The 12,498-nt window shown below is 44.2% G+C and overlaps 1 protein-coding gene across 1 annotated transcript; it reads right to left on the minus strand.

Moving 5' to 3' along the window:
• Positions 1–7,044: 7,044 nt before the first annotated feature.
• LOC123346937 (claw keratin-like) lies at positions 7,045–12,181 on the minus strand. The gene is made up of 3 exons (XM_044984378.1): positions 12,050–12,181; positions 8,285–8,602; positions 7,045–7,560 (listed from the first exon to the last, which is right to left on the minus strand). The coding sequence occupies exon 3, from the start codon at positions 7,537–7,539 to the stop codon at positions 7,045–7,047; it is 495 nt and encodes a 164-aa protein (XP_044840313.1). The 5' UTR covers positions 7,540–7,560; positions 8,285–8,602; positions 12,050–12,181.
• Positions 12,182–12,498: the final 317 nt, after the last annotated feature.

Here is a 12,498-nt window from a genome sequence, read left to right on the forward strand (position 1 = left end):
TGTACGTCCACCTAAGTTACATCTTCTTCAGGGTCCCTTCTTCTTTCAAGGTCCCTTCCAGTTCTAGGAGATTGGTATATCTCCAATTATTACCTATTACCTTTATTAGTTACATTACTTACATCAGTGAAGTAGCGTAACTTAGGCCAACTTACAGCTGTAGTGTTGACCAGCCCTTAGAGACAGGATATTTTTAGGACAAAGAAAATAACAAGGATTCAAAAGAGCTGATTAGGTCCCTCTTCCTTCCTTCCTTCCTTCCTTCCTTTATTTCTTTCTCTCTTTCTGTGTCTTTCTCTTTAGGTCTCTACATGAGCTCAGCTGCAATAGGAGTTTATCATTAAAATTTTTATTCCACCGACCCATGTACCTTAAATTTACTGTCTTGCCACCTGTGTGCTTCAGATTTATCTCCATGGCAGAAAGACACCTTGCGTCACAAATGTGTGAAGTGACATTCCACAAATCATGCGTGACAGCTGCAACAAGCCAGACGTAAGGCAGACTCTAGATTGCCCTGACTCTACAATGCTGATTCAACCACCACCCTCATGACTTTCCCAGGAGCAACTCTCAGCTCTATCTCTCAGGAAAGCAGAGTGGAATCCTCGGGTGCAGCTGACATCGGAGGTGGTGATGGGGGCACATGTGCTGATAGAGGCTTATAATGTTATGGAGGATTATATTGTAACCTGTGTCCCAGTGGTTATGGGAGATTATACAGTTATGGGGGCCCATACAGTTAGGAGGAGCTTTATGGTCACAGGGGCCCATATGGTTGTGGGGGAATACAGGGTATGGGGAGATGGTGATGGGGTCATCTGTATCTTAATGGAAACTGTAGACCATGTTACGCCCAGCAGGCATATCCATGGGAACAGGAAGAAGCAGGAAATGAATGGCAAGATACAGCTTCACGTCTGAGCGCATAGGCCTGGCTTTGAGAAGTGTTGAGTGCACCGAACTCTGTGTGAAATAACGAGAGAGCTGCATTTCATCAGCACCTCTGCAAACATTCCTCATGTTTCCCATGTTACCCTTGATCAGTTTCTTCTAATGCCTTCCTGGCTATGGGTTTTTTCTGTTATCAACCCAGTGGACCTGATTCTCAACTTTTTTTTTTTTAATACCTAGTCACATAAACAGGCAACATAATCAGTTAACTGCAGCACAGATCTTTCCACACTGAGCTAAAGGCAAAGCTATACTCACTCACCAACACCACACCCCTTGGGAACTGATGTACACCTCAGTCAGACACATTCCACCTGCCATAGGACAGTGGGGCATGGAACAAGGAAAACGGCTCAGCCTGAACTCTAAATTTCCCATCTTTTATGAACTTAAGACTGAATCTTAATGCACCTTCTGTGATTTGATAGTGGTGCCTGAACAAACCCAGGGAGCTGAGGGCAGAAACCCTCAGAGGAATGTGGAACCAGAGGAAAAGTCTGTTTGGAAGCCAACAGAATGAGATATCTCCTAGAAAGACAAACTGAGATTGCTGCTTCCAGGAATGGCATCAGAGCATAAGACCACGCTGACTAGTAGGTGCTGTGATGCCTTCATGAAAGCCTTGCCTTCTAGAGGTTCTTCTTCATAGTTTACTCTGAAAACACTACACGATGGGTCTTACACCATTCTGTGAAGTGCAAATGGAGCAGAAGAGCATAGTATGTATGTTAATTACATCTACATTAACTTAAATGGCTCTTTCCCATGCCAGAGCAGTGTCAAAAGGCTTTAGTGTCAATGAGAATTAGGCCAGGTTATCTCCTATCTATGAATATGGAGCATTTCTTTCTTTCTAACAACAGCTGCATAATGGAGAAGTTTTTTGAACCTCTACTTTTATTGTGTTTTGTTTTAGTTGAGACTGATGAGGGTGAAACAAGTAATTAAAAATGGTGGCAGACAGACTTGATTGTCAAACTCTACATCTGCAATAAAGGAAGAAGAGAACTGTGTGAGAAATACCCCACTTTGGAGCTGGGGATAGGACATAGCACTTCATGGAAATATAGTCTTGTTACTCTGCTTTCTTTCTTTATTCTTTATTTTGACAATTTTCCACTCCTCTTTGCGACAGTGTACCTCATAAGGCTTTATGAGGGGTGCTTATAAATGTATGTATGATATAACTGGAATAGGGTTTTGCTACATATGCCATGTAACACGTCTATGTAGAGGTTATGATCTACTGGTTATGTTCATCCTAGTTGTATGCAGGTACCATTAGTGTGTTCAAAGTTATGAACAGTGGCTGTATACTTGCTTGATTTCTAAGTAGCCTTAGTTAGAACATTTGGTCACTTCTTGGGAAAGGAATGTGCGAGTTAAGTGCTCAGTCAGGAAGCACTTAACAGACAAAAGAGTTGGAAGGCTCCAGTCCACATAAGAAGTCTACCTGAGGATGTTCAAGGTAGCATGTGGGTAATGGCTGCTACCTGCAAGTCCTGAGTCATGCATGGGCATGTGACTTGCCCATGTGATTCAGAATCTCCATTTTGTGACTGGATTCTACACAGGGGGAGGGAGGGGTGTCTACCCAGAAGAGAAAGTATATTTAAACCCTTGGGAGACGCCTCCATTTTGTCTTCAGCTGTCTAAAGAGAGAGCCTCTGCACACACCCCCCCCCCCAGGATACTGAAATAAACTGGAATGAAGAACAGAGACTGCAAGGGGTGTCAGTGATTGCTGGACCCAGGCTAAAAGGAGTTTAGTCTGTAAAAGGGAGCATTCTGGCAGGGGCGGCTCTAGACATTTCGTCACCCCAAGCAGGGCTGCACGCCACGGGAGGCACTCTGCCAGTCGCTGGTCCCGCGGCTCTGGTGGACCTCCCGCAGGCGTGCCTGCGGAGGGTGTGCTGGTCCCGTATGGCCACCGAAGCCGCGCGGGACCAGCGGACCCTCTGCAGGCACGCCTGTGGGAGGTCCACCGGAGCCGCGGGACCAGCGGACTCTCCGCAGGCACGCCTGCGGGAGATCCACCGGAGCCGCCTGCTGCCCTCCCGGCAACAGGCAGAGCGCCCCCCGCAGCATGCCGCCCCAAGCGCGCGCTTGGCGCGCTGGGGTCTAGAACCGTCCCTGGTTGGCAGATCCCAGGGGAGTTTCTGTGATCCAACCCATCACACTCTTTATTTCAAATTCAGATATATACTATATCATACTATTGGTGTTTGGGTTTAATTGCTCTTCCATTTGTTATCAAGTAATATCACCAAAGGCTTCCACATCTCTTGACCAAAAATGTGCTCCAGTTTTGGATGCCCCCAATGTGGTGCACAAGTAAGGAAAACCTGTGGCCTGTTATCAAGAAAAGTTGAGCATGAACAGTTCCCATTAGCTTCAATGGGAGTTTTGAGTGCTCAGTACTTCAGAAAAATGGGCCTGGTTGCAACCTCTCTTATCAAGGGATTGGTCCTGCTTTGAGCAGGGGGTGGGACTAGATGACCTCCTGAGATCCCTTCCAACCCCAATATTCTATGATATTCTATATTTTATGATCAGGCATCTAAAATCAGTGGCTCCTTTGGAAAAAGGTTGGCTAAGCTGCTTCTGCAAGTAAGATAATTGGAATAGATGCTGATTTAGCCCAGGCTCCCTTCTGTTAAGTCTTCAGTCTTGCATGAAATGCTGTTACTTCAATTCTAAGGATCCGAGTTCCCAGGCCTTCCAATTTAAAAGAAAAGAAAACGAAAGAAAAGAAAAAAGAACTAAGTAGATATTTTAGAGAGGCATCTTGGTGATATTTGGGCATTTGTCCTCAATGAAGTGTGTGATCTGGTGGTGAAAGGCTCATCGCTTAATATCAAAAGGTTTATTCTTGGGCTGTTCAGTTCTTTAATGCTGCAGCTTTAAATTCGTTTTTGATCTTGGTGTATTTCAAAGGGGACGGAGAAGTTGAGACCTGTCTGTTGGGGACGCGGACGGAATGGTGCTTGCAGCACTCTGGAGCAAACGGAGACAGATCGATTTACTGCATTTCTTCAAGTTTGACAAGGGCATAAACTTTTGTGCTTCAGGGTATCCTCCAATCGTGAAGACAGATCTGACTGACAGGGGATAATATAAAAGGCAGGTGATCTCAGAAGAACTGTGTTCTGCTGGGCTTCTTGCACCTCCCAGTGAAGTATCTGGTACTGTGGGAGAGAGGCCTGATCTTTTGTAGCAATGCCTATGTTCTTCCGTTCCAAGGAGCGGTCCATGGGTACAGTCTGATATTGAAGTTTAGAGCTGTATTGCTTTTATACACAAATCCTGTGGCCAGACGGCTAAACCTCCCTACCTGAGTAGTGTATCATGTCCTTAAAGATGCAGAATGGTCTGGATAGGTATTTCTTTTTGTGTTGTCAAATCAAAAATTTGATTAGTGGAAAATGTTCATCTTCTGGGAACTGAAAGTCACAGAAATGTTGAAGAAAAATATAGTGGGAAATGTAATCTTTGTATCTGCAGTTTTTGCAATATCAAGCTGTGGTACATCCAGGGGTTTTATACAAGACTGATAATATGGAACGTAGTGAGTCACCGTTACCTCAAAAACCATGAGATTCTTGTATGGAATGAATGGTCTGGGCATAAAGCTCTTCATATCACACACGAGATTCCTGACTCCCGCAGATGACATTGGCGTAGTGAGGTGTGCTGGCAACAACCTTGTGAAATCAACTTTTGGTCATGTCATTTGACCAAGGAATGGACATTGCTGCTGACCAGCTGATAAACACATGAGGGTATAGAATGAGAAGATTAATTTAACTGAGTTTTATTGGTGCAATGAAATCCAAAATCTCAGTATGAAGTTGAACTATTTCTGCCTCATTGCCCTAAATCTTCTCAGTTCATCTTCAGTGCTGTGAAATTCATGCAAAGGAGGTGTCAAGCAGAGACACCAACTTTTCTTTTTGCCAGTGGTTTCTTTTGAAGAGGTGTGTGTGTTTAGGGGAGGGGAGGGGTAATTTTGGCATAGATTATTTTCAGCATAATTATACACTTCTTTCATATTCTGGTTATTGAATATGTGTTTATCATTGGTATCATTACTATTTTAATGATTACATTATTATGAATGACATAATTACATTATCATGAATTGCAGTGTATTAAAATCATTGCAATCATCTACAAGCTTTCTTCACTAACATCCCAGTTTAAAGAAATTACATCTCTTAGCTTTCTGGATAAAACTGTCAGCATCTTATTTGCATCTAGTTCCCTGGTATGGTCTTGATGCATGTTAAGGACAGCTACATTACTCAGTTGTGTCTGTCCCATTGATAACTGGAGATAATTTGTAAGTTTCTGAAGCTGGAGAATGAGCGTTCTGCAGTTCAGGATGATACAGGCACAGTGAGAAGGGTTCTTACAAATTTGCAGTACTTTGGAAGCATAGTGCATCCAGAGTACTGCAAATGACTCGAAGATCTCTTTCTTAATGGGTAACAGCTAATATAGACCTCATCATTTTGTGTTTATAGTTGGGATTATATTTTGCCATGTGGATTACTTTAATTTAACATTGAATGTCATGTGCCATTTTGTTGCCAAGTCACCCAGTTTTGTGAGTCCTCTGCTGTCAGCTGTGGACTTAACTATCTTGTGGAATTTTGTATCATCTACAAATTATACCACTGCGCTATTTACCCCTTTTTCTAGATCATTTATGAATATGTTGAACAATGCTGGTCCCAGTACAGGCCCCTGGGGGACACCACTATTTTATTTATTTCTCTCCATTCTGAAAATGGGCCATTTATTCCAACCTTTTGTTTCCTATCTTTTAACTGGGTTGCCTGGCAATGCTTTCAGAATCATCCTTAATTTAATTTCATGACAAGGCTTTTGTTATAATAATCACCCTGTGTCTATTATAAAAAACTCCCTGCCCCAAGGGCAGAAGCTGGGATCAGCATAGAACTTACAACATTCCACACTCAAGCTTAGGAGAACCTGGGTCGCCATCCTGCAAAGACTGAGGCAGTCTCTTACCTTGAACCATGTGAATGACCTTCTTGAAATCAAAGAAAAAAACACTTACATTCTTAAAGTGAAAAATGTAGCTAAGTCTTTGCAGGAAAAGACTCTTTGCAAAAACAGGCAATGCCAGGAGGAACCCCACCCTGGTACTCAGGGCCTGCAGAATGCTATCAACCACTCCCAGGGCCAGCATTTCGAAAACTGCAATTTGAGAAGTGCCCAGTGGTGCTGGGTCCACAAGAAGGAATTTTGTCCTATGCAATTTTTAAGTGAGGAAGGAGAAACAAGGCCAACCAGAAGACCAATATTATGATGCAGCAGAGTTTTTAATGTAAATGAAATTGGCAGTACACAGTTACATGAAGAAATACTACAGAGCAGAAAGAACGTATTTCCAGTGTTTCAAGAAGGGCTGCGACCAATCACACGCCTCAATGGGACACATTTTCGACAACATGTCATTTTTGCTTTGTTGCAGCTGCAGAGATTGACAAACAAGTCCCCTTTGTAACCATTGTAAGTTCTTTGTTTTACCCCAATCGCTGGGAAATGAGATAAAGCAAAATAGAAGCAGAGGACTATGCAGCTTCTCCATTATACATCAGCCGTAGCAAAGGTCAAGGTGATGCATTAAAGGTACATATTGATAGAAAGGATAGAACATGTTGTACCTAATTCTCCTTGACAGCAAGGTCTTTTTTCCCCTTGCAAAGGGACTTAAGGCGATAATGAAGATAAATGATGACCATCTTAAGGCCCCTGTTTCCTTCACACTGCTGGGTTAGTGTAAACAGGCTGCGTGTGACTCAGAATGAGTCCACATGTGAATGAAAGAATCAGCACACGGGTGGGAAAGCCTTGGCAGAAAGAGTCATAAAACGTAACATTAGAAATGCAGAATGGCTATCAGCCCAAGATGCTGAGCACACACAGCTCCCACTGAGTTCAGCTGGAGCGCTGGTTGCCGAGCACTTCTGAAAGCCATGCTGAAAAGGTCAGGGGTGAATCTGTATCTTGCCGGTCATTTTCTGGTTTTTCCTTCTTCCACGGGTGTTCCTTCTGGGTTTAACATGGCCCACAGTATCCACCAAGATACCTACGGCCATATCCCCCATATCCCCATAATCCCCCATAACCATAAAGGCCTGGGTAACCGCAGCGTCCCCCATAGCCCAATAATCCCCCATAACCATAAAGACCCGGGTAACCACAGTATCCCCCATGGCCCAATAATCCCCCGTAACCATAAAGGCCCCCGTAACCACCTAATCTCCCTAAACCATACAATCCTCCGTAATGGCCTCCATAGCCGTACAATCCCCCCAAACCGAATGAGCCCCCGAAACCGGCTCCAACCACAGGTGCTCCTACGGCTCCCACGTCACTCTGCTGAGGGAAATTGCTGAGAATTGGTCCTGGAAGGGTCACAACAACCGGTGAGGGATTGATCATCACTTCGGAGTCAGGGCACTGCCTAACGCACGGCTCGTTGGCGCTGCCAGTAACTGGACTGGGTCGGGCCACCCCACATTCTGGATAGCAGAGGCTGGAGAAAGTCATCTTTCTGGGACGGAGGTAAACCTGAAACGCACAACAGGGGCTAGAGTAAAGAGAAGATACAAGTGCTGGTGGAGGAAAGGTTTCAAAACTCGGTTACAATTGTAGTGAAGTCTGCATGGGGCCCAAGAGAGAGAGGAGGATTGGACTTAGTCTCTATGTGTGTGGCCATGTACGTGTTCCTGTTTTCTGTTTCTACGCCTCTTGTCCACTCGCACTAAACTTCCCTCCCAACTGGCCCCTTTGATCCTCTCTCAGTGACTTTGCCTGAAGAACACCAGCTGATGAATAAACAGAAACATAGGAATTGCACGACTGGGTCACACCATTTGTCAGCTTAATCCATTGTTGTGTAGTAGTAACAGCTGCTTCAGAGTAAAGTAGAAAACCACTGAAGTGGTCCTTTCTGGACTAACCTGAGAATTTTTTTTCCTAATCCAGCAAAGTGAAAAATGGCTAAATGACTTTCATAAGTTACTGAAAAGATTTAAATGCCCTAATTCTTCTTCCAGTTAATAGGAAATATTTTTCCGAATTGCATATGTTGCTCTTAAAGTCCCTCCTTTAGCTTCAGATTATGGATCTACCAGCGCCTGCAACTGAATCACTACTCAAGATAGTTATGGAAGAACACCCTGAGCCCGGATAAAAATAACAGTGAGTAAATTAAAAATTGCATTTTTAATTAAAAGAGGCTCTACTGTGATATCTCTGTGGTTAGAAAGAGATTGAGTGGAATTGGACTTACCCGGTTCACCGAGGAGATGAAGTCTGGAGAAGTGCTTAGAAGAGCCCTGAGTGGTGAGCGCTTTTATACAGTTCCTAGGACTGCCTGGAGGATCTGCGATGCTGTTTGTGGAGGAGGTCCTAATTAGTTACCAAACAAACTTAATTGCCTTCATAAGTCCTCCTTTGTATGGAGCTGTTTTCCTTAGCGTTGGTGATTATTGGGCTAATCTCAGCCTCAGAGGGTGTGACATGCACATTGCACTCTTCAGTTGTCTTTCATCTTAAAATTGTACAGGCCAACTGCATTTCTTGTGTCATTCCAATGACATTATTGGTGCTGCAATGAGAATGAATGTTAAGATGATTCTGAGTGGCATCAGTAGCACAAGTGGGTGTCATGAAAGGAATGCAGATTGGTCCTTTAAATTCATGCTGGTCGTGATTAGGGGCATTGGGTAGTTCATTCTAAATGTCCTAGGAAGCAGGGATCCATTTTTCTCAATTCTCACCACCCCTATTCTCAGCAGGTCAGATCCAATTTCCTTTGAAATCAATGGGAATCATTCCACTGCCTCCAGTATGTTTTTTCTCAAGACTTTAAGTCTGAAATTCCCCCTTTGGCAAGGGGATAGTACAACACCTATAGACAACTGGAGTGCAATTATAAAATTTCAAACTGGGTCTTAACAGGATGTTAAGTGGCACATGGGCCTTTGTGATGGCCATCTGCCAAGGGGTGAGTCTTACCCTATGGTGAGTAAAGCTTGATCTAACATTGGACCTCCACGTGGGTCACCAATGCCGTCTCAAATGGCTGCCTAGAGCAGATTTGCTCATGGGTCAAGGGCAGGGGTGGCAGAGAGGGAAAGGAAGCAGTGCTCTTTTAAGAAAGGTTTTGAGTTAAGTCTTGGAACATCTACTCTACCAGAAACCATCTCTCCATCCTTGAGCAGCCACGGAACTGAGGTCTTGTAAGACAATGCAGCTGACTGAGCCCACCAGGAAACCCAGGAGAGATTAAAATGACGCATTCTTGGTGAAGGAGGAGATGGCCGTGGGATGAGATTTGACATAAAGTCTGACCCGACATAGGGCATGTTGCAGAAAATATTCCTGCGTGAACCAGAATGTTACTTAAAGTGTAAATGACATCCCCACGGCTGGAATCCATAACCAGGGAAGAGGGCAGAAGAGTCTTGTTTTGATTGGTAATTTACAGCATGAGAGCACCTTCATTTTCCATCTAAAAAATTCCTCCAAAAATAATAGAGCCTTCGAAACCGACTTGGACCACAGGGGCTCCTATGGTCCCACTTGGCTCTGCTGAGGGAAATTGTGGAGAATTGGCCCTGGGAGGGTCAAAAGAACCAGTGAGGGTGTGATCACCACTTTGGAGTCAGGGCACTGCCTAATGCACAGGTTATTGAAGCTGATAGCAACCGGACTGGGTCGTTCTACCCCGTATGGTTTTTAAAATATGCCAAATTCAAAACTACATTTGAAAGAAAATGAAACAGCCCCAAATTGTGTGGCCTTAAATCATGACCTGATTAAGGGAATGACACGAGAGACTTTGGCCTCCATTTGTTTAAAGTGACTGTCTGACTCAGTGCAGAGGCGTCTAATCCCAACAACAATTTATTAATATTCTAAGAATTCAACCCTTTGTGTGTGTGAAACACCAGTGAGAGTTTGTGAGGGGCTTTGAACTCTGGAGTTCTGAGCACGCTTAAGAACTTCCAGTCTTAACACCCTGACTCCCTCTGTTTGATAGGCCTAGAAAGAGAGACACATTGAGATGAAGGTCACATGGGGAAAGTTGCAGAAACAGAAATACAGTCTGATACTTCTGACTCCTCGTACCACAGGCTGAGCTCTAGGTGATCCCTGTTACACTGTGTTAGAAGATGTTAGTATCATGTCTGATAACAAAATGTTTGCATCCAGAAGGGTTCAGGAGAAACAGATTTGGCATGAGTAGTCCCCACTATTCGGGTTTATTTTTGACTCTGCCAATCGCTCCCTGTCTGACCTTCGTCTGAATGTGCCTCCCTTTATCTCCATGGCAAATAGGTATAATTGTAACTTTCAGGGTGGATTGAGTCTTCCTGTGATCTAAACATTTCAAAGCACTTCACAAACACTAATTAAATTATATACAGCTAAAGAGATGAATTACTAAAGTACTAATAACTTTTTACTGGGATTAGATGTTCCAACACTGAAGATTTAGATTCACTTTAAAAATGTATGTCAAGGTCTCAGGTGTCACTCCAGTGCTCAGTTTGTGATTCCTAACCTTTCAAATTGGGGCTTTTTGACTTTCATTCCATGTACCTTTGCATTTCCCTTTTCTATATATTTTAAAATTTAAGGGTAGATACTGAACCAGTGTAAAAGGGAACAGTTCCATCAACTTCAGATTGAAGGAACGCACTTTATCTAGCCTGGCGGAAAGAAACTTTGTTGGGAATGTCTCTCTCTCTGTGCATACGCGGCACCTCTACCCCCTGCTGCTCAGATCCAACATATAGTGAAACCAATGGGAAACGTCAGGTGCTGCATCTCCACCCATGAGCAGCCAAGAGAACTGGGTCTTGTGAGAGACTTCAGCTAATAAAGCAAAGGAAGAAGCACAAGGCTGACAGAGTTAAGCACAACTTATTCAAAGGTCACATTGCTGTGGGATGAGACGGGGTTAATTGCAATTCTGACCAACCTAGGGAATTCTGCAAGACCCATCTCCCATACAAAGCTTTTCAGACAGAATTAGAATGATTTTTAAAGTGGAAAATACATCCCACCAGGATTTCTTCTAATCCAAGCAGCATTAAATACCTTCCCTCAGTTTTAAGGCACAGAACATCATTGAAGTCTATGGAGCTGTACTGATGTCTGGTGGCTCAGTATGTGCCTCTTGAGCTTTGTAAAGGAATGTTTGCTAAAGGGAAATGCAAAGCTTTACTGAATGAAAATCAAACAGCCCCAAATTCAGAAGCTAGGAATCATCCACTGACTATTGTCATGACATCAGAAATCTTAACATTTAATCCAGCGTATTTTTCTGCGGCTATGTCAGCCTCAAAAGCATGGGCAGGGATTGGTGGGGTGCAAAGAAGCAACCCCTCCTGGCAGCCCCACCTGTTGCTGCTGAGTAGCTGTTACCAAAGGCAGCGAGATGCACCACATTGGTATTTGCAGTGGCATCGCCAGCAGTGATTGGCGTCTTGTACTTTGCAACCTCCTTGGAGCTCCAGGCAGTGCCTCTGGAGACATGTGGGGCCGGTGTGCACAGCACATGAGCAGCTCTTGTCAGTGGAGGTGGCTGTGGCATTTGGTCACCGGGCCGCTTCTCGGCTCTCACCTGGATGGGACATGGGGAGCCTGGAACTCTGCAGCCAGTGAGTTCCCAACCCACCCTCCCCACCACAGGCTCTCGGTGAAGGGCTCTGGGAGGCAGGGACAGAGAGACGGGTTTGTCAAAGGCCATGAAAAAAATTGTTGCGAAAACCCTTGAAACCTAATCCATAATTCGGGAGAATCTAACCCCACAAAAAATTCTACTATTAAAATAATTCAACCCTGTGCACACACAACTTTAATGAGCCTGCAGTGCTTTGAAGTCCTTTGATTTGAGGGAGTCTCTGATCATCAAGCATAATATCATTATGAGATCTGGTTTATGTGGAGGTGAACAAGCACATTGAGGTGAAGGTTACACAGGGAGCAAGTGGTAGAGTCAGCAATAAAATCAGTCATGGCGATTTCTCACCCCCATGCTCACCAGTGCTCCTGAACTACATTGGACAGTTCCCTTTCAAGGCTTCTGAATATCCCCCTGCAGCATCAGTGAAGTCAGTAGAATAAGCCCAGGAATGTAGCTGGCCCATACAGTTTTCAGTTGTTTAATTAGCTGGTGGCAACAGCTGATTTCCTTTGTTTTCTTTCTCAGCTCTTCTTCTGTGTGTGTGTGTGTGAAATGACTTGAGGGTACCCCACCAGAAGGAATTCCCAAATGCACCTTCCTGGGTTTTCTAAGGGGTTTTTGCACTTGGGTGGTGGCAGCATCTACCCATCCCAGGTCAGAGAAAAGCTGTAGCCTTGGGAGTTTAATACAAGCCTGGAGTGGCCAGTATTAATTTTTAGAATCCTTGTGGGCCCCCACCATCTGCACTTGAAGTGCCAGAGTGGGGAATCAGCCTTGACAAGGGTTTATGAAGAAACTCCCCAGGT

Source organism: Mauremys mutica, chromosome 1, assembly GCF_020497125.1.
Source record: "Mauremys mutica isolate MM-2020 ecotype Southern chromosome 1, ASM2049712v1, whole genome shotgun sequence".
NCBI classification, from domain to species: domain Eukaryota; kingdom Metazoa; phylum Chordata; order Testudines; family Geoemydidae; genus Mauremys; species Mauremys mutica.

Bases quoted from the DNA above. Each gene is read 5' to 3' on its own strand.
- LOC123346937 (XM_044984378.1), bottom strand. From the start codon at position 7,539: ATGACTTTCTCCAGCCTCTGCTATCCAGAATGTGGGGTGGCCCGACCC.